This window comes from Colletotrichum costaricense (genome assembly GCF_030867565.1).
Source record: "Colletotrichum costaricense strain IMI 309622 chromosome Unknown Scaffold_6.1, whole genome shotgun sequence".
In the NCBI taxonomy this organism is placed as follows: domain Eukaryota; kingdom Fungi; phylum Ascomycota; class Sordariomycetes; order Glomerellales; family Glomerellaceae; genus Colletotrichum; species Colletotrichum costaricense.
Window position 1 is genome coordinate 1213304 of NW_026848235.1, and position 21312 is coordinate 1234615.

The 21312-nt window shown below is 53.2% G+C and overlaps 5 protein-coding genes across 5 annotated transcripts; all 5 read right to left on the reverse strand.

Moving 5' to 3' along the window:
* Positions 1 to 28: 28 nt before the first annotated feature.
* Positions 29 to 1291, reverse strand: CCOS01_06624 (SPRY domain-containing protein; the record flags this gene model as incomplete). The annotated part of the gene is made up of 1 exon (XM_060454792.1): positions 29 to 1291. One exon carries the CDS (start codon positions 1289 to 1291, stop codon positions 29 to 31), a length of 1263 nt encoding a protein of 420 aa, XP_060314492.1.
* Positions 1292 to 3386: 2095 nt separating this feature from the next.
* CCOS01_06625 (calcium/proton exchanger) lies at positions 3387 to 6365 on the reverse strand (the record flags this gene model as incomplete). Its single annotated transcript, XM_060454793.1, has 6 exons — positions 3387 to 4751; positions 4803 to 4880; positions 4934 to 5005; positions 5061 to 5168; positions 5223 to 5238; positions 5671 to 6365. 6 exons carry the CDS (start codon positions 6363 to 6365, stop codon positions 3387 to 3389), a joined length of 2334 nt encoding a protein of 777 aa, XP_060314493.1.
* Positions 6366 to 11550: 5185 nt separating this feature from the next.
* On the reverse strand, positions 11551 to 15230 carry CCOS01_06626 (uncharacterized protein; the record flags this gene model as incomplete). Its single annotated transcript, XM_060454794.1, has 3 exons — positions 11551 to 13515; positions 13570 to 14163; positions 14220 to 15230. Coding segments are annotated over 3 exons (3570 nt in total), but the record flags the coding sequence as incomplete, so codon positions are not given.
* Positions 15231 to 18897: 3667 nt separating this feature from the next.
* CCOS01_06627 (uncharacterized protein) lies at positions 18898 to 18993 on the reverse strand (the record flags this gene model as incomplete). Its single annotated transcript, XM_060454795.1, has 1 exon — positions 18898 to 18993. One exon carries the CDS (start codon positions 18991 to 18993, stop codon positions 18898 to 18900), a length of 96 nt encoding a protein of 31 aa, XP_060314495.1.
* A 440-nt stretch (positions 18994 to 19433) lies between these two features.
* CCOS01_06628 (uncharacterized protein) lies at positions 19434 to 19990 on the reverse strand (the record flags this gene model as incomplete). Its single annotated transcript, XM_060454796.1, has 2 exons — positions 19434 to 19653; positions 19857 to 19990. 2 exons carry the CDS (start codon positions 19988 to 19990, stop codon positions 19434 to 19436), a joined length of 354 nt encoding a protein of 117 aa, XP_060314496.1.
* Between the last annotated feature and the right edge of the window lie 1322 nt (positions 19991 to 21312).

Consider the following 21312-nt stretch of genomic DNA (forward strand, 5'->3'; position numbering starts at 1 on the left):
TTCAATCATCAACCAAGCCCGCCCGCTCTCAAGGCCTGTACTTCCACAACTCCGGGTCAAAGATGATATCGTACTCGTTCTTGGAGAATGTGCCAATGGCACAACTCAGGTCATGGTATCCCTCCAGACCGTTGACCGGCAAATCTTGCTCAGAGTCACCCTCCTCATGAAGGTTCCAGCTCCCGGACAGTCTACCGTCTCGCGTGAAGAAGATCTCAACGCTCATCCTGCCGCCCTGAGCCGTGAAGGACATGCCGATACCCAGCGTCTCGCCGGGTTGGAAAGGTGTTGTGAAAGACTTTCCGCCCCACCTGTCGTTGATGTACTTGTGCCCGTCGTCGCCGTGAACACCGAGACTGCCGCGGTGCCATCCGGGAAGACGGAAGTTGGGGTACGGAAGCGCGGTGAAGCCAAGGGCGAGGTCTACCTCACTTGCCGATCCGCGAATCTTGACTTCATAATAGACCTTGAAGGGTTTGCCGGTGGCGAGAGGCGAATTGTGCTTGACCGAGTATAAAGGCGGGTAGCCGATGATGGTGCTATCAGGTGCATTCCTTTGCGTCGTGACCTCCCACTTACCCGAGACGGGCTGGGCCATTGTGCCGCGGAATCCTTGAGGCTGGAGAAGCCATATCCTGTGCGTGCGCAAAGCCTCGAGAGCACTAGCGTCAAGATTGATAGGCTTGACGAGAGGGTACTGGGCCACCCAGGCCTCCCCAGCTTCAGACTCTTGCTCCGTAGAGTTGTTCGCAGGGGAACGGTCAAATCCGCTGAAGAAGGCCGGGGGCGGTGGGAAGAGGGTGGTATCGGGAACCGCCGTCTCCCAGTCGTGTTTTTTCGATTCCGATGGTGGGGGGCCCGAGGGAGGAGCCGTGTAGTCATTGTGGGATGGCGGAGGTCCCGGAGGAGGAGCAGTATAGTCATTGCGGGCCGGCGGAGGTCCCGGAGGCGGCGCGTACTCACTCTGCTGGTGTGAGGGAGGAGGTCCCGATGGCGGCGCATATCCTCCATGGGACGGAGGAGGACCCGAGGGAGGCGCAAATTCATCAGCCCGGCCTGGCGGCGGACCACTCGGGGCGGCGTACGTCTGACTCGGAGGCGGGCCGGGAGGAGGAGCATACTGCTGCTGGGCCGAATGCTGCCCCGGAGGCGGACCAGCCGGCGGCGCGTATTGGGGCTGCTGCTGATTGCTGCTGGTCATCTTGGTGTCTTGCTGCTGTAGTGAAGAAGGACGTTGCGCGGGACGCGGGGCAGGACTGTCATCCTTGTCGGCCTTGCTGCCGAAACACATCTTCAGGAATTGGGGGGGGGGGGGGGGAAGAAAGTTTTGGGGCTTTTTATGCAGTTCGTCTGGTGTCTGATCTTTCGTGGTTCGTTGTGTTTGCGGAACAATGTGGTGAGTCGGAGGGGTAATAGATGTTGCGGAGAGTATCTCTGGGTGTGTGGGCGCCTTGACGTCGGAATTGAGCTTGAGCTTGATTGAGTAGGTAAAGCAGTGGGAAATCTGAAACAATGCGACCCAGACGATTGAGGGTGGGAATTGGCAAATGTGCAAGATGTTGCAGGTATGGAAAACTTGTCTAGCGTCGCGGGTGATGTAGGTGAAATGCAGCGATGATGCACGACGGGGGCGGGTGAGGCGTTGATATGAAGAAGAACAAAGGTGGCTGTGTTTTCTTTGGGCGGTAGCAGATGACGGGATTCTAAGGTAGGCTGACTGGCTCCCCCAGTGATGATGAGAGGACCATGATGGTGGAACTTTGGGAGCTGTCCGCAATAGGCAGCTGGGATCCATTTTTCTTTGGCGATACCTGCTGCAGGACGCTGGAGCTGCGTATTCCCCCGCAGCAACAGGTATAAACGACACTCCAATGAGCTCCCTGCGTTTGGAGTGTTTCTGTGCCTTGGTTTACCCAAGATAGTAGGCACGTAGGTACACTACGGTACCTGATTGTTCGACGCCTCAAGGTGCAGGCACTTTGTCTTTACTTTACCATATACCTAGAACAAAGCTACATGCGCCAATGCACTACCCTGGGCAGACAACGACAATGACACCAAAAAGAAGTCTCTTGTGCGACCAACGGCTTTTCACCCTCTTTACCTCGACCAACATACACCTAACTGGACGAAAGAAGAAAACACAAGCCACGGCAGTGGCATCAAGGAGGCCGCCTACCTAGGTAACTGCCCGATGGCGTACCCTGATCATCACCCGGCGCAATCGGGCGGAACTGGTGTGGGGGCAATCGGCGCAGCTAGCTTTTTAAGCTTACCCAGTGGGCCGAAACTTCCATCCCCTCAATGTCACCGAACCATGTCACCATGAATGGCCAACTTGATGTATGAGCGTTGCGGTTTTCCTCCGTGGCGTCGCATTGGTTTCTCTCCATAAACAACACTCGTGTTTCTGGAACACCGACGGGGATCAAATACGACCCTATGCCTACCTGTCAACCTGATATCACTCCGTTGCTGACTAAACAAGATGTTGACCCCAGACTAAGATGCATTGCTGTCGTCGTCAATCTACTATACCTACCTTGGAATTTTCACCTTGGATACACAAAACATCAACACCGGTTTATCTCCATATTCTTCAACCGCGTCCTACATCGAACATGATACACAGACAAAGCCAGCCATCCACTAGCCCCCGACTATGCCATACCATCTCGCCAGCACGGTACGTATGCGAGATACTTTTCCACGGAAATGAAAGGAGATGACGGCCACAGACTCAGAGCTTAAACAGGCTACCTCGACCAGCCATCTCTGGAAAACCGAGTACCATCCACATACTCATTTTCTTTACATGAATGGCTACAATCAGAGTAGGCGAAACAGAGGAAATATCCTGGGCGGCACATTAGTCTGTCGCTAACCTCGCCTATCAAGGCAATGCTGGTGAACTCCTTGATCCTTCATGTCAGCGGCAAGGGAGGAGAAGTTAATGCGGCGTTGAAGATGAACAGCCAGGCGGAGATGCGCCGTGAGAAAAAAATGAAAGTATCCAATAATAACAAAATTCACAATCGAAAGCATCGCATATCTCATAATTCATGGTGTAAAAATACGTGTATATTCGGCGCCCAAGAGCCTGTTCCCGTGTGGAAGACAGTGAATCAAAGCTACTAATTGTGTGCGCCATCGATCAAAAGTTTGAAATTGCAACAAACTTGTGCAAGAATGATATAACCCCAATCCCAAGTCACCCCCTTGTTAATAAAAGCCGCGTGCCATAGGGTATATGTCATAGCAGCAGAATAGAAAGAAATCTTCATGAAGCGTCGTAAGTTGTTCTTCACCAACAACCACTCCTCCTCATCAGGCCAACCGCATAGCATAAGGATCATGTCCTATTATGCGACCTCATACCCCCAAATTCAGGCACCGAAGGAGCTCGCCTCGTCCGAGTTGGGGTAGAAGAAAGCAACCACAGCGATAATGATGTATGTTGCACACAACAAAGCGCCCTCAAGGTAGTTACTCCTTCCGTCGAGTACCAGGAAGTTGACAATGAAAGCTGAAACGAACAAGCAGACTGTCTCGAACAAGGTAAAGTACAGCGACATATCGCGGTCCATAGCCCAACCGATGATGACGACAATGGGCGTGATGAAGAGAGCGATCTGGATGGAGCTACCAACGGCAACACCAATGGCCAGGTCCATCTTATTCTTCATAGCGACAGTGACGGCCGTGACGTGCTCTGCTGCGTTGCCAACAATGGGGAGGATAATGAGACCGATGAAGATCTCGCCAAGAGGACTGGTCTTGACAACCTCGTTAATGGAGTCGACAAGGAACTCGGCGCAGACGGCGACAAGGGCGGTGGAGAAGAGCAGAAGAAGGACGGCAGCAGTGCGGGATAGGTGATCATTGTCGGCAGTCTCGTCCTTGGCACTCAGACCACTGTTGACAGTTGCGACACCAGGAATCTGGGCGGGAAATACTCCTCCGGGGGGGCGAACGTTCCCATACTGGTTGAGACGGTCAGGCAAGGAGTTGGTACGGCGGATACCGAAACGGACTCGGGGGACTGGGCCGGCCGGGGCAGCGGGGCCGGCGGATGGGGTCTCGTCGGGTGTGGTGAAGACAGCGGGGGCGAAGTTCTTAATCGACAGCCCGCGAAGGCCAGACACTGGGCGACTCTTGGCGGCTTGAGTGGTATCGGTCGGCTCCGAGGGGCCAGCAGGTTGATCGGCAAAGTCCAGACGGCGGGGTTCACCCGCTTGAGCGCTGCTGGTCAAAGGCTCATGGCCTTCAACATCGACAAGGTTGTTCCGGGAGGCCTTCTTGGACTTCTTCTGATGCTTGTGATGACGTCTACGATGCTTTCTGTGCTTACGAGACCTGTCTTCCTCAACGGCCTCATCGCTACCGACAGAGTTGAAGCGAGGAATGGCTGGACGACTGGCGGATCCTTCAGAGCCGTGAGTTGTACCGACAGAGGAGTTACGGGTACGGGGGAGACCGTCGGTGTTGACAGAAACCACACTAGACTTGCGCCTTCTACCGGCGCGCATGACCTTTCTCATTGTCTTGCGTACAGTGCCTCCAGAGCTGTCAGAAGCATCTGAATCGGAGTCGGAGTCGGAGCTATCTTCAGAACTGGAAGAGTCGAAGAAACCAATGGCCGGGCCAGGAGCGGACTCAGCATCCACAATGTGTTGCGGTGTAGACTCGTACATGTAGGCATGAGACTTCAACTGGAACAGGAGGTACAAGATGTATACCAATAGGAGGACCTACATGAAATTAGCAGTCGAGACTTGGGTAGTACATCATGGAGTACTCACCACACTGGTACCACGACTAATCTTGAGAGTCTCATCCTCAGCCTTGAAGGTGTTTTGAAATGAAGCGTGGAAGGCAGTCTGGGAAGTGGTTAGTTTCAGGATATTTTCCGGTGTGGCTTCAGAAAACTTACAGGAAGCACCAAACTGATGACACTCAAACTAAGCAGACAAGCACTCATCTGCGTGACGGTGCTGTTGTAGATCTAATGACTGTATCAGTACAGTACTAATTTCGTCAAAAGAGCCGATTCAACTCACCTGCTCTCGGAAGCGCAGGCCACCGAGGAAGAAGCACATGCCCAAAATGAGCAGCAAGTTGGCCAAAATAGAGCCTAGGAGGGACGCCTGAACAATGCGAATTTCATCCTGGGTCCAAGTCAGCAAGCAAGTCCGCTGAAATTACATGTTAGACTATCCTACCTTGACAAGCGCGATGCTGAAGAGCCGCAGAAGATGTACATGTTAGCAAACCTGCAATAAAGTATACTCTAGAAAATAACGACCGGTTGTAGGTTGTGAATTGACATTGGGAGAAGAGAACTGCATGATTTGGGACTTGATTGATGTGATGGTGTCTTTTGGTGTAGACTTCTCGTCTCTTTCTCGTCTTTGTCACCCGCAGAAGGGTAGGAACATACATGCTGGATTGGAGAAATAAGCATTAGCCAAGACTGCGCCAAGACATTCAGAGGGTTGCAAGGTTCGAGATATTCAGGGCCAAGATCCAGTGAGCGGCTTGGCCAAGACAGGTGCCAAGACAAGCCGCAACACGTTTGGATCTTTGGGCTTCCCCACCGCGAGCCTCCCCCAAACCACCTCGTAGAATGGCTTGGAGGGAAGAATGGAAATAGAGTCAGGCAAAACTTACAAGATAATCAGTTCGACGGCATTGCCGAAAGTCACGTTCAGGAGGGCGCCAATGGTGTCACCAAGCTTGCTGGCGACGGACTCGGTGGCGTGGCTGAGCAGGCCAGCGAGTGGAATGATGGCGATGGCATTCATTGCGAAGACGATGCCGGGGCTCACGCCGAGGGCTTTTGTGATGATGCCTACGGGGACGAAGACGAGGAGCACGTTGACCCAGCTGTGGAACAGGATCATTTTACACGTGAGGTAGAAGCGGGCAAAAACGCCAGGTTTTTGCTTCTGTTCGGGAGTTTGATTCTTCTTCAAAGCACCCTCCTCGTCTACGACAGCCCCCTGCCGCGAAGTTTTCGAAGATATAGCAACATCCTCGAGGTCGCGGGGACTTGTTTTCTCATTGATGTCGTCCGGGTATGTGAGGGTGAGGTTGTTGCTCGCAGAAGAGCTCGTGATGTGAGAGGAGACGCCATTGGCGACGCCATTACTACTATTGGTAGTAGAAGCCGTGGTGTCGAACGTGTTGTTGCGCTGGGTAGCGGGAAGAGAAGACTTGCTGGACAAGTCTATTGAGTCGGTGACTATGTTTGCCGAATTGCCGTGGGATCGGTTCGAGGAGCTGCGACGGACGCCATGCGCTGATCCTGCTGCGCCAGAGCCTCTGGTGTCTATATTGGGGGGATCAGAGGAGGCTTTCTTCATCGAAATAGATGACCGGACACTCGTGTCTCGGCTGGAGCGCGGTTTTCTTTGGGGAAAGAGTAGAGTGTTTTTGGCGATGGCACACAATGGAGTTTCTTAGAGACGCAAAAGTGAAGACAAGCTTCGGGAGGAGAATAAGTACGGACAAGGAGAGAAGAAGACTAGAAGGGGAATGTGGTCGGACGGCGACAGATGAGGGATGCTTTAAAGGTCGAATCGGCTAAGAGATAGACATGGGGGGGATAAGGTAGAGGCAACGTCCCCAGGCGACAGACACGGACCGGGAAGAGACGTACCCTTAGCTCTGGCTCAGTTGCGTAAGTACGTTCACTAGACACCTTAAGGTAGCAGAGGAGAGGGAAGGTAGCACGGGTGACGGTAGGTACAATGGAACCTTGCCGCGGCGAGCAAGCAGATACCTCCAAGACGTTGGGACGGCGGGAACGGGGAAGCGTACCGCTGCAAGGACGCTCTTGCACTTTCCATCGTCTCTGGTCTTGAGGTACGTATTCACCGTCTCTGTCTTTCTCTCTGATACGCAAAACAAGCAGGCATGGCAGGGCCCGCCGGGAAACAAGCAGAGCAGGGGCTCCCCGTCACCGCGCCTGGCTTGTCTGGGGCCAATCGCCTTGGTGCAAAATGTCTTGGGTGGATGAACCGTGAATCAACCAGATCCAGTAAGAGGCCGCTGGTCATGTGCCTCAGGCTGGTGTGGCGCGCCCACAATTTCTCCATCTCCCAAGGTCACTATGGTCACTAAGCCTCAGCTTGTTCCCCCGTTGCCTCTTTGTCTATCCCACTCCTGGTACTTCGTCATCCCCAGCTTCTCTTCTCTTCTCATTTGCTGCTATTTGCATCGTCGTCTCCTGTTTTCTGAGAAACTGGACCTCTTGGGATCTGCAATCATCACTGCGGGACACACATACAAAGTCATTGGTTGGACGAGCAGCAAGCACGAGCATAGCTTCAAACAGAGACAATCCAGCACATCCGCATCCACATCACATCAGAGTTCTGGGCCCGGAGTTGTACCAATAAACCAAGCTTTTGCCATGGAAATGTGTACGGGCCTCTTCCCCTTGGCCTTCATGGCTACACTGCAAACTACGACACCATTTCTGTACCGAGGACCTACTCCGTAAGGTAATACGGGGTCTGGAATCTGGATCCAGAAATCCAGAAATCCAGACGCATGCACATGCTGTCACTGTTCTTCCATCATCATCATCATCACCACCACCGCCTGCAGGCCCAGATCCAACACAGCAAAAATGATATCACACCTCATCAACTCGCTGCAGGGAAAGGAGGCCTCTGCCCTATCGGACCTCGCCATTTTGCCTCCCCCCAAGGTTCCGTCCCTCCCTCGGTCAATCGGTCAGTCGGTCTCTAGTTGTAGGCTCCCGCTCTCAACAAAGGACCACAACAACCACTGCCCATCCTCCGCCTCATCAGCAACCTCGAACCCATTGGCTCCGTCGAGCCACAGTGGATACACACTAATAAGCATTAACCTTCACGCAGGCAGGGAGGGGCAGGGGACTCGACTAACACTTGACGGAAAGTGGGATGGAATTCCTCTTCCAATCTTCCATCCCTCCCCCTCTGACTCCCCTAGGTGCTAAACAACTCTCCTCCCAGCAGAGGACCACCCTCTCCCTCCGCTCCGCCCGGACGCCAGCTGAGCCTCACAGAATGACAGAGTTGCACTCGCAAATATTCGCGTCCAATTTCGCAATCTCCTCGCGGCCTCCCATGCCAAACCCTCGTCCCAACCCTCTATCCTTACCACTGTACTCCGTACGCAGGCTAGGTCCGCAGCAGAGGTGGACAAGCACTTTCCATAGTCCAGCTCAACGCAACTACAGCCTTCAAGCACTTTACAGCAGCAGTTTCTGATCAATTAACCTACGCCACATTGACACACACCGTCCAAAAAACCAGAAACTAGCATTGTTCGAGGGCCGAAGTTGGAAGGCCGAAATGGGACATTCTACCGGACGGAGATCAAGCAAACAACCTTCTCGCTCGAGCCTCACCCACACCGATTCTTCACACACTTCTCTCTTCGATGTATTCATACTCTGTGCTCTACTTAGAAACCGAGCCACGACGGACTCTTGGACTTCTCGGCTCTCCTTCTTGCTCTTGCTCCTCTGCATCCCCAGCTCAACTCGCAACGTGCGCCAAGCATCGCCAAGGACACCGATTACAGATGATGGGTTCCGTGGTAGAGACAATCTCGAAACATGAACCGGATTCCGGACCCCATCTTTCTTGTTTTTCAGATCATGCAGTAGCGCATTTTATGTTTCTCGTTCTCCTTGCCCTTGTTGTTGATAAAACTGTAAGAAGCCTCATCAAAGGGGATCAAGAAGAAGCCGGGCCGGGCAGTCGACCCCGCGTGTCATTATCGAAAAGTTACATACCAGCCGGGGAATTTCACAGTGGCACAATTCGAGATATGGATAATCCATAACTTTGATATCCCAAAACTCTGGAGCCAGCCGGCCTGCCGCCTTCCTGCCAAACCTGCCTTATCAATCAGTCGGGGATCACCCTCGCACCTCAGTGGCTGGCACCTCTCTCGACGACACACGTGGTCCAGGTACCTCTACGCGAGACGATCCTCCTCCGCTCCAGCGTAGTAGACTGCAGAGTTGCATTCCGCCCGGCTATACACTCCTCTTGCGAAGTCGAAACAGAGCAACTTGATCCAACAATCACCTTGCATCCATATTCTTTGGCATACACTCCGCACCACTTTTGACCTTTCAAAAGGATCTAAGCAGTGGATATATTATTGCAAGAGTCATGAGTCCATGACCGCTCCGTCAAGAAGCCCCAAACGGTTGAGGGCCGTTGCAAAAGAGGGCGCTCGGGGCTTCAAAGAGCGCACGGGGAACCGCTCCCAAACTTCCCAAAGCTTTTTCTTCACCCCCGGCCGATTTGACGAACATTCTGCTTGTTCCTGCCCATCGCCTTACTTTTTGCATTTTCAAAAGGTTACCGGCACGATTTGTTTCCATCCAATGCCCCCCCTCCCTCCCTTCCGCTGTGCCTTCCCTTCCCTTCTCTCGTCCAACCTAATTCCTCTCCCCTACCGGCTAGACCGTTTTCTTTCCCGTTTGTCACAACCTAATTTCGACAACTGGAAACAACAACAGCACGATACTTTTCTATCCTACCCTTGTCTCTTCCTTTTTTTCCGCTACAGAAGGCTCAATGCGTACAAGACGTATTCTGAATGTGCCCTTTGCCACCGGTGACGAGAAAGATACAGGGCCGTTGAAATTCAAAAGAAGCTGATCCAACTCACAACCTATTGTGCGTACGGGCGCCGAGACGCGTCATCCAAAACACCGTCCTACATCCTATGTTTGCCCATCCAAGGGCAATTCGTTTTTGGTCGTTGCGCCGAACGAACAGGGGTTCGTTCAAACGAAATTCAAGCTTCCCACCTGCGTCTTCTGCTAAATGCCGGCCGACCAATCCTACATCGTTTCTTAATTACCTGCCAGCCTGGGAGGCTAGTATCCGTAATTGTATGGACTTCGTCGATGCTTTTGATAGTGATATACGTACCTATCCTATCGAAGCGGGTGATTTTCCCACTCGCAAGCCAATGGGAACGCCACAGATGCATACCAAGCCGGCCGACACGTGCCGAGAGTGACGTCAAATTTTCTTGGGAGGCTTGTTGACGTTTGTGGCACCGGCCCATTGGCGGGTGGTGGCTATGCATTTGTGTCCCGTACGGATGCTCCGTACCTTAGGTAGGTACGGAGTACAGATTCGACTAGTGTCCCAGTAGGAGTCGTGATGGCTGCGCCACGAACAGCCACACTTATCAAAAGGTACGGATACTGCACTAGGTGATGCCGTGACTGGACGTCCGCATTACCACTACTCCATAGACCAAAGTGGGCCGTTTGCGAGCGTCCAGACTCCAGCGTCCAAGTCTCCTTTGCGTCGGAGCGTCGCGTCCAAGGGGGTGAGTGAGAGTGGCACGAAGTGGACGGTTGTCACGGACTCACAGGCATGCGTCATGACAGTATCACAGCGTGTGACTATTTAGCAAGAAACCAGGAGCTAGAAAAGCGAGGCAAAATCCACCCGGGCTTCGAAGACGTTGTGAGATCGACCCCCTTGGCTCACCGCCAAGACCAAGACCTCGTTTGCGGTCCATCCCCCCCGTCGTCATCAGCGTGACAGATCCGATGAGGGTAGTTGCGGACTTTGCGGGCTCTCAGCTTCCACTTGACGCTTTGTAAGGAGTGATACATTTACTACTTATTCCCTATCACACACACGGTGGAAAGAGTACAGATGTCCGATGTTGGGCTTCTCTACTCTCTACATGCCTTCTACTATCCCTGTTCCATCTTCTACGTAAGACGTACATGATCGACAGACTGCGCTTCATTCTATCTGGTTCAATAATTTCACATCTCACAGGAGACTATGCGTTGCCCATCCAATGCAGCTTCAATATGCTTTCATACTAAACACTACATATCCGCAACCAGCCAGTCGATGCTAGCCAGCCACTCACTCACTACGGTATTCAACTTTCATCACACAATAATGTCAACAACTCAAACGTCGGTTCTTCTGTCTCTCTTCTCTCTCTGAATTTCTCTCTCTCACTCTCTCTCTACTTCTGTATTCCCATACGCCTTTGCCGCCGCCAGCAACCTCAATCGGTTACCGACGTGATGCCATCAAATTAGAGGGAAAATGAACAAGTTGAACCAACCAGAATAAAAAAAAAGGCCCATTTCCGAAAAAGGGGTGAGGGAAGAAAAACCACCAAGCCTTCTCTGTATCTGAACGACCCCCCATCCCATGAACCGACGCAATAAACACCAAACTTCCCTGATTACACGAGAGAGGACTGTGGAAAGAAAGAACTCCTCTCAACATTCTATGCCAGTTTCGCCAACCATGCAGCAGGCCATCAACTTCCACTAATGATGCCAAGCGACTAACGTGTCCTGCTGGCTGGTATTCACACATTAAAACCTCAGAAATCTCAAAAGACGAGGCGCGCACCGTCCTATAGACGTCGTCACCGCTCAACTGGGCGCGTCGGGGACAGACTCATTTGTGATGACCGGGGCCCGCACAAGGGCCGCGATCCTGAACCGGTAGATGGCGAGCAGTCGAGGGCTTCGAAAGTGTTCTACCTGTCGTCGCCACCTCTCGCTTTGCCGCGCCTGCGGAAAAAGTCCATAACTCTCTTGGCGGCTCCGCTGCTGCCTTGATGGCCACCGTACTCTGCGCTTTCGAATCTCTTATTCTTCTGTAGCACGCCAGACCGGCCATTACCGCGGGACGAGCCGAACTGCTGTCCGTCATAACCCTCAGACTCAGAGTATCCGCTGGCATTGTATGGAGCACCAGTGTGTCTTCGGTTCTGAGCATTCTCGAATGAGGACTCCGACCCAGTGTTTAGGCCAGTACCCTGCTGCATGTAGGCGGGCACTGCACTAGGCTGGCCAATTGGGCCTACGTGCTGCTGTTGTTGCTGCTGCTGTTGCTGCTGGTAGCCTTGCTGCTGCTGTTGATCTTGCCACTCTTGACGTGACAACTGGGGAGCAGAGCTAGAGCCTGGCGGCTGTCGGTACCCCTGGTCATATCCACCATCATAACCTCGAGATTGTCCCCGTGAGTCGACATATCTTCCATGCTCGTCAACTTCAGGGGGATCTTGGATGGGAAGGTCGGGCTGAGACTGTGGCTCAGACGGCGGACGATCGTAGTCTCTGCCAATGCCAATAGCCTTCAGCGAGAATGATTGCGGGATCAATGAGAATCGCCTATTCTGCTTCTCGTGGGAGGTCTGGGACCCAGCAATGCTACCGCTGCGTTTCTTTCCGAGACCCAAAGAGAAGGATCGCCGTGAGGCTCTCGAGTCTATCGAAGGGCGGGGCTGACCATCAGCAGGCATGTTATTAGGCATGCTGACTGGAGGGTACTTCCGGCTCTTGTCTGCGATCTGAGATTCGGGTCTCTTGCGGTTCTTACCCCCAAAGATCGACCCGTTCCGACCCAGTAGGGAACCGATGGTGTTGGAACGCTTGTGACCATGACCTCTGCCATCGCTTGACTGAGTAGGCGTCTGGCTCTGGGCGACTTGTTGTTCTGGGGCAAACCCGGCAACCTTGGCAAACTTTGGCGGCACGCTGACGCTGGGTCGTCCCATAGCCTGGGAATCCTGGGTAGTGGGTTGTTGAATCCTTCCATGAGCATTAGTACCTGCGACGGCCGGGGGGATTGGTTGGCCGTACGATCCACGAGCTCCAGCTCCCAGTCCCATTGAGCCTGATGCCATTGAGCCGCCAGTTTGAGGTCTTCCAGAAGCCTGTGCAGCTGGTCCTGAAGGTGTGAATGTGTTATCAGAGGTCGTACGAGTGTCGCGAGTCGGTCTCGAGGGTGCGGCTGCAGTATTGCGGTGGGCACTAGGAGGGCGCGTGCCTTGTCGACTGGCTCTGTACGAATCTCTCGAGACAGGGGGGTCTCTAGGAAGGGGTTTCTCCTGCGAGTTTTGGTTCTCCGCAACCTCTACTGGACCTTGGCTGCTCGAACGCGCTCTCGACTTACTTCCTGCTGCAGCAGCAGCCTCCCCTCTTTGTGTCTGTGTCGTCGGCGCCACGTACTCGACCTGCACCGTGCGACGTTTGTTATCTTTGTGCGCCTTAGCAATAGCTGCTGCCTCGGCATCGGCGTCGATCTTGGCGTGTTTGCTGGCGAGACCTCCCACCGATGTCGGGGTATTGGCTTTCGTCTTGGAGGACTCGCGAACCGAGGCGCTTCGTCCGATGCCAGATGCCTCAGCGAAGTCGTCGTCTTCGGAGGGCACCGTCGTGTTCTGAATCTGGTTGGGTGTGGTGGTGCTACTAGTAATGAACTCCACGACATGAGCGTACTCGCTCAACCAGCTGTGCCGAGCCACCTCGAACAAGTCTGCTCTTTTCCGGGGGTTGGGGACAAGGATTCGCCTGAGTAGGTCGCGAGCATGAGGAGTGACGTATTCGGGGAAGGTCAGAGGCGTGTTGACAATGTACTTGTACAGTAAGTTGATGTTGTCACCTTCGGGGTTCGCTGGATCGTCGTCGAAGGGAAGGTAGCCAGCCAACATCGCGTACTAAACTCTGGTCAGCTTACAAAATAGGCTTGCGCTGGGAAACTCGCCACTTACCAAGATTACACCGCAACTCCATACATCGACCTTGCGGCCAGTGTATAGAGAATCGCTCACAACAAGCTCTGGCGCAGCATAGCAGGGACTGCCGCAACTGGTCTGCATCAAATCGCCCTTCCTTGTGCCATTGGTCTTGACTCTATCCAGTCCCAATTTCTTGACAAAGTCACGGTCGCTGAGGTTGAGTTCCTCCTCTTCGGAAAGCTCTTCCTCGGCATCGAAGGTGTTGGCGAAACCAAAATCGGTGATAATGATGTTGCGGTTCCGGTCCAAAAGCAAGTTCTCCAGCTTGAGATCTCTGTGAACAATGCCCTTCTTGTGCAAATAACCAACACCAGACACTAGTTGGGCGAACAGCCTTCGCGCGGCATTGTCCTTCAGATAGCGATGGTTCAGGATGTAGTCGAACAGCTCACCACCAGAGGCGTATTCGAGAATGATACCAATGTGCCTCTCGGTTTCGACCATCTCGTGAAGGCGAACGATGTTAGGGTGAGAAATGCCCCGTAGAATCGCAATTTCGCGATAGATCTTGGCCAATCTGGAAGGGTTGTTGCCGACACTATCCCGCTTGATCAACTTGATAGCGACCTGGTGACAAAGTGTAAACAAGAATCCCGAGGCATGTCAGCGGGTCGTTAACTTACTTGCACATTGTTATCGTTCTTCCAGCCAAGCTTTACTTTTCCAAACTCGCCCTCACCGATGGTATTTCCAAGAACGTAGTCGCCAAATCTAACTACCTTCTCACGTTTCCCGGAATGATCATGACGGCTTCTACCTCCACGTCTACCGTCATCATGCTCGGACATACCGATCGGGGGAGGTGCGGCGTCATCATGTGATGATCCTATGCGGGTAGACTGAGCTTCTGCTAGTCGTTCCTTCTCGCGAGCGATGTCTACTTCGGGCTGGGAGACTACCATTCGATTGAGAACCTCGCTTGCTTCGCGCGTGGGCTGCTTTGGTGATGCTGTTGTCTGAGGTGCATGTGATCGTACGGGAATCACCGTCGGCTGACTCCCAGGTCGGTTGCCGCTGGATCGATGGGGAGAATCAGGAGGCATTTGTTGATGCGATCTTCTGCTGCGTGAAGCAGAACCGTCATCCGAGTAGGTATAATCGACATTACCATTCGTTCCGTCTGCTTGACCGCGTCGCGGTGACGATGCCGCCTTCTCGGCAGCGTGATCGCGTCTTTTCGTGGTGGTCGTAGTGGTAGTAGCGCCCGAATAATTCGTCGAGGACGTTCGAGGGGGGGCGACTGGGGGCATGTTTCTTCGTTGTTCGGAGGATGAGGATTGGTAGTCTGGGGAAGAGGGCGCGACGGCGACGGGGCTGGCGGGGACAACTCGGGACGTCATGAGCGAAGTTGGGTCCTGAGTGTTTACAGACGCGCCGGTTCCGCTCGGTCGGCTCGGAGGGCGTTGTGACGATGCAAGAGAGGCAAAGTTGTGTTGCAAATTAGCATTGTACGCCTCGCGAGATGGGGAAGAGTGGTTCGACGTGTACTGCCGGCTGCTCGGTGAGGCTGCGACCAAAGGCGGTGATGCCAAAGCTGTTGTGTGATGGGCAGGCTGCAAAGCGGCCGAGGATATGCTTTTGCGACAGTGGAAACGCAAGCGCGCAAGGAAATAGAGTTCGACTGGGCGGCGGTCCTAGTCTGGCGTGTTTTGGTCCCGCGATTGTCGCTAAGATGTCGGTCTGCGATGTTGGTGCGTTTTGGAAGGGGGTCAAGGGAGGCTGGTATGTTGGCGGAGAATTGAGAAGCGAGAAAGAGGTCCGTAAGCGAATGCTGTTCAGTGAGGTAAAGTTGCTCGCTGGGCACCAGGTTTCAGGACGCTGGAATTATTGAGCTGCAGGAATTAATTCGCCCTGAATTGGTATGGGACGGACAAGCCCGATTGGAGGTATTAGGGTCCTTGGATAGGCCGTGTTGTGAGTGTCTGGTGTACCAATGAATTGGACCAGTCTATCTCATGGTGTGGGCGGAAGGGGTCAATTGTTTTCTTCCCCCTTGGCTGATGGTTGCGATTTGTTGTTTACTGTAGCTCGACCCTGACGAAATGTGTCGGCGACGATCGTTTTGGGGCGGTAAAGTCGAGTCGAGTCAATGCAGCAACAACACTGGGAACAGTGACGCGACAAAGGGGCAGTGGTGCACGTACACACTCTGCTGTGGTGAAAGGCTGTGCGACGGATTGATACCTATGGCTTTGAACCTTTGTCCTTTGACACCGTCTGAGACCAGACGGGGGTGCAGACAGGAGGAAGAATGAGCGGTAGGAAAACAGTTCCAGTCAGTCGTGTCGGTGAGGTGACCCTAGTCGAGGGTCAAGAGGCAGGCTGGATGCAGTATGGCGGTCGGAAACCAGTATGTTTTGATTGGAACCAATTGCCTTTTACCGAACCACTCAAGTCTTATCTGGTCTGGCTTGGAACGATCAGAGGGAGCTATCGCCAGCAGATGGAGAAGAGTATGACGATAATGAGTGCGGGAGGCCCGAGTCTGATTGTAGGCTTTTTGTCGACGGTTGAAGTTGTCGATGGCGCGCTTCTCTACCTCGGCGGGCTCGAAACTAGAGGCAGACTATCGGAGCGAGTTGGATCGCCGGTCAGAAAAATAACACCAGACACGGCCAACGCAGACCAAACGGAGACGTTGGCGCAGCGAATCCAGGTACAAGTGGGATGAGGTAATGCGCGGTGAGAGCCCAAGTTGGACTTTGGGAGCGAGAGGCGGTGGAAGTCGAGATGTGGAGGGCGATTGAGGGCGAACCAGTCCAGAATGAGAGAAGAGAGACAGGCGGGATTGGGAATGGGCCTCGTCTTGGCTCCTTTTTTTTTTTCCTTCTTTTTTTTGGCGAGGGAGAGAAAGAGAGGAAGAGAGAGATAGTTAGGAGGAACGGACGGTCAGACGTCTTCGTGCTCGTCAGAATGAAATTGAAGAGATGAGACTTAGGACGAGCTGGATGGAGCCGGTCCAAGGTTGGAGACTGAGTGCGCCCGATATTTGGAACAGCGCGCGCAATGAGGAACGGAAGCACAAGAATTGGAACAGACAAGCCCCAGGTCTCTGGTCAGTCAGTCAGTCAGTCTCGAAAAGAGAGGAGAGACGTCAAGAGAGTGGGTGTGAGTGAGCGGGCGGCGGGCGCGAGAAAGGCAGACAGAGAAAGCGCGCGATTGAGAGATTCCCTGGTCGAATACCTTACTACGTACTCCGTACCAAGGTAGGCCCCCGGGGGTATCGTGTACTTGCAGGGGTGAGGTGCAATGCAACTTGTAAGTATCGCCCAGGGAAAGTGAAGGCGGAGATGTGCGTGGGCCTCAGGGGAGAAAAGCGGGAAAAAGGGAGCAGGTGCGGTACATGCAACTAGGGACGGAATGCAGGTACCAGATACTCGCTAATATCCGCTAACGCTGCCACTACTGCGACTGCGACTGCGACATGCAACCGCGACTGATTGCTTCCTGCTTCGTGCTTTCGTACTTGAGTGCTTCGTCTATGACACTCCTTGCGCTGCACACTGCAAGTAATGGACGTGGTAGGAGAGGCGCAGGTGCCAGAGTAAGATACTGCGTGCTGCGAGGTACCTTGGCTGATAGGTACCTAAGGTAGGTAGAGTCGTCCTCGCCGGCTAGATGTGAGGTGAGATCGAGGCCAAGGGAAGGTGAGGTACCTTGAGGTAGGATTCCGTCGAGTTGAATTGAGCCGAACCGAGAGAGAGAGAAGAAACGCAGCACTGTTTCCGCCTCAACTGAGTGGATGACCGTGACCACCTTGGCTGGGCCGTATTGATTGTAGCAAGAAAAGAGCGAGGAGATGCCGTCTCGTTAAATTATCTCACTTACGGCTGTCCAAGCACCACCAATTTTCCAGAGGGCCGGCGCGGATTGTGGCCAGTGGGCAATTTGTCGTTTCTTTTCTCCCTTGGTTGGTCTTTTCCTTGGTTCCAACTTCCGTGACCTTTCTCGGCCTGTTCTGCTGGCAGTCGGCAGCTGTCCCGAGGGTCAAGGTAGGCATTCGTCCCCAATAATCACCTCAATGCAGCGGCGCCGGAATGGACTGATGTCCCCTTTCGTATTCAAGGTAGGTAGGTATCAAGATGAAGTTGACGTGCGGGGCTCAGATGGGAGAGTCGAGACCACAACTGTCTACGTCTAGCGTCTAGTGTCTAGTACCTACTGCCTAGTGAAATAGTTGTACTCCGTAGTCGAACGATAAATCATCTTCCACCCAGTCTGACAACTTGTCGCAGACGGGTAAGTATGCTTCGAATTGGCGTGTCTGACTTAACGTCTCAGCCCAGAGCAGTGCAGAAGCCTGTGTAAGTCAAGAGGAGGCTTTGAACCTTTGTGTACCTCAAGACTCAAGGCGCGGGAGCAGGAAGGCGTTGCACAAGAGCCGAAACGTGGTTGTGGGTGTGGCTAGTGCGGATGGTGGTGCTGAGAACTTGCACCGGCGCTGGCGCCGTTTCTGAAATTTTGCAGCTGTTGATTGGTGTCCCACTTCCTCGTACATGTGAATGTGGAAGGGAGTGGCTGGAATTCGATATCAACCAGCTTTGAGGCCCAATGCAAATGACACGCACATACATACCTACTCCGTACACTCAATTATTGTTCAGAAAATACGTGAATGATGAGCGATACTCGGATGGGAAGAGGAAAGGAAGAATGGGAGCAGGTAGGCAAAGCACCTCCGGTAAGGTACCGTAAGGTACGGAGGAGACGGAGACGGGTGGCGGCGGAGAAGGAAGGAGTGATGCAGCATGTCGAACCTGCCTCGTCTATCAATTCTTCCTGTCTGCTCCTTCCCTCCCACTCCACTTCTCAGCCAAACCGGTACCTGCCCACTTCACTCAATAGAAGGAGGTTCCAAGTTCCTTCCTTGCCTGACATACCTTACTGCCTTACCTTGTCACATGGAACATGAAGTGGATGATTTCTTCCAAACATCATCTCTGCAACTCACCTTCTACCGGATCCTACTATGTTCTGCTGTCTCAAGGATGCAAATCTCTACCAGCCGCTTTAGCTGCTCTAGCTTCTCAAGCACGCTGGGATCTGCCCTCGGCCTGACGATTGACGTGACACCCGAACCCGACTTCACCTGAAGCTCGAGCTCTCTCCTCGACAACTCAGACGCTGTTTTCCAAGGAATCTAGTCAGCATGAGCACAACGGCAGCTGACGGGCTCTCGATGCAACAGACTAATTGGCCCATTGGGTTCGTACGAATAGATCAAGCTGGCATCGAGCCTCCAATTCGTGACCCACTTCGTTCGAGAAGACTGAAGGTTCCCGCTTCGCACGCTCCGGCAACTTAGCAACACTCCAGCTTCATGCCCAACCCCATGTGCTTCGTTTTTGGAGATGGGATGACCCCTCGACAAGGGTTACCGAGGATCATGCACCCCATCTACGAATATCTGCCCGCTGTAAGCTCACGTCTCTTTTTTCTCTCTCTTCATCTCTCTCATTCTCTCCAACCAAATGACTGAGCGTGCGCCTAATTTGGAAAGGTCAACATGGTGTCAGACAGCAGTTCGCCGTCCGAAAGCAAGTTGGCTACTGGCGGTCAGTTCCAATCTCGACGCCTTCCACAAGTCATCGCCTGCGGGGCGAGATGCGATGCATGGTGCCGAGCGTGGTTGGCGTCGCCCGCAGTGGCACGCAGATGCAACTTTTCCCACGATTCATGCCCAGCACCAATTAATCGTCAATATCTCGAAGCCTCTACGACCGAACCGCATTGAGGGCAGATGCCCTTTCCTTATGCAGCAGTAAACTACAGAAGCTACAGAGTCGCATCACGATTTACCTTTGCGTTTAGTCGGCCACCGTCAAACGAAACACCTCTTACCCCTGCTGGTGGGCTGGGCATCCAGGTGATAAAGACCGGGGTATCGACATGGTCCAGGGGTCATGTCGTTCTGACTTGTCATCATCACCAGGACCAGCTGCTGCCGCACCACTGCCCAAACCGGTCGACTGTCCTGATCCTCCCGCAACGATTTGGATTTCGTCCGATTCCGTCCCATCCTCCGTGTCCATTGTTGACCAGGAGCTGTACCGGTAACTTGTATCTCCAGTCAGTCAACTGTACCACGTTCTTCTGCCTCGTGCATTTTGGTGCAAACGCGGCTCTATACAAATACTCAGACGGACAGGATCGTCCTGTGAGCTGCGGCATAATTAATTGCAGATGGCTGCTAGTTTACGCGCTTGAGACCGCAGCGAGGTCCCTTGCATTGACGTGGCAGGCTGCATTTCTCAAATTACCGTCCAGAACCTGACTGGCTGGCGGGCAGTGTCTGCGAGACCGGACTGTCGAGTTCCCCTCGCTCCTCAAACGACGGATCGCGCGTTTGCGCATCGCATGTCATTTGGCAGTGCTCGCCTCCCCACACATCCATCTTAATGTCGTCGTCGCCATCGCCTTCGCATTTTACTGAATCTCCAATATTTATGCGCACCAAGCGGTTGGATCTGATGGCGCATGGCTCAAGGGCGAGTCGAGGTTCATTCACCCACGAGGTTACCCGAATATCACGCAGCATCCCTTGCCTTAACGAAGTTACCTTCATCTTAATACTTGACTGGCTCACTCGGCGGCTATCCTCAGCCATCGTCAATGCAAGGTACGCACGTATTCGAATCTACCTTATTCCACCAAGCTTCTGGGTCTTCACGCTTCACTCTCCAGCTTACTCACCCTTGTCATCAATTCACTCCATCTTGATTCGCCTGTCTCATTGTAATCAATCACCGCACACCTTCTATCTACTTGTATACAGGCGTTCCATCCTCGTGGAGAGAATTCCATTTCGCAGGCCCCAAACGAAGTAGGCTCCATTCCACTTCAGACTATTCACTTGTCTTTGCCATTGGAGATCTCCTCCATACGCATATTCACTTTGGAGCTTAACCTTACACCTACCCGCGGCAGATTGGTGTTGTATGCGAACCAAAGCATTCTGATATTTCGCTGATTGGTTGCGATGCACCACACTGGACAAAGCCCAGCCGTTTGCTCAGCTTATCAAGCCCAATACAGAGCTGACTGAGCCGATTTGCAATGACCAAGTTCTCTGAGTAAGGGCAGTACTGATTTTCAAGGCGAATACCGTTTGCTATGTCCTTATGAAGGCGCCAATGGTTTGTCTGCTCAAAACCAACTTGCAAAGACGACCAAGGTCGCGTCCACCATCTAGCCAGCATTAACATCGGAGATGAGGCGCACGGCGTTTGACCGGGGTCTGCCTGCGTCAGCCCAAATACAACCTGTCCGTCATGAGCAGGCTGAACTTCTGAATCTCTACTTGTTAGCCAGCTCAAAATGCCCCGGCTCGATTTGCCAATTTAGTGGATTCAGGGCTTGCCGCAAGTCATGTCACTTGGCACCTTTAAGATTTGCGTCCCCAAGAGCACTTTCGCATCCTGAAAAAATGCACGTGCTGATGAGGAGGGGCTTGTCAAATGTCGGCCAACTTCTGTCTTTCGAGAAGTTTGACTGCCCAAAGACCCTCTCGGTCAGGTCTTTCCGAATGGTCACCCCATGATCATACATCAGTCAATTAAGCCAAATTGTCATTCGTCTCCCCCGGTTCTGGAGCAAGCGAGCTGCCCCATCAAGAAGATCAGTCCGGGACAGCCCAGCCAGACTCGGCACTTGGGCCATTAATACCACGGTGGATATGTTGTCCAGTGACATCATATTGGGGTTTTCGCGGACTAT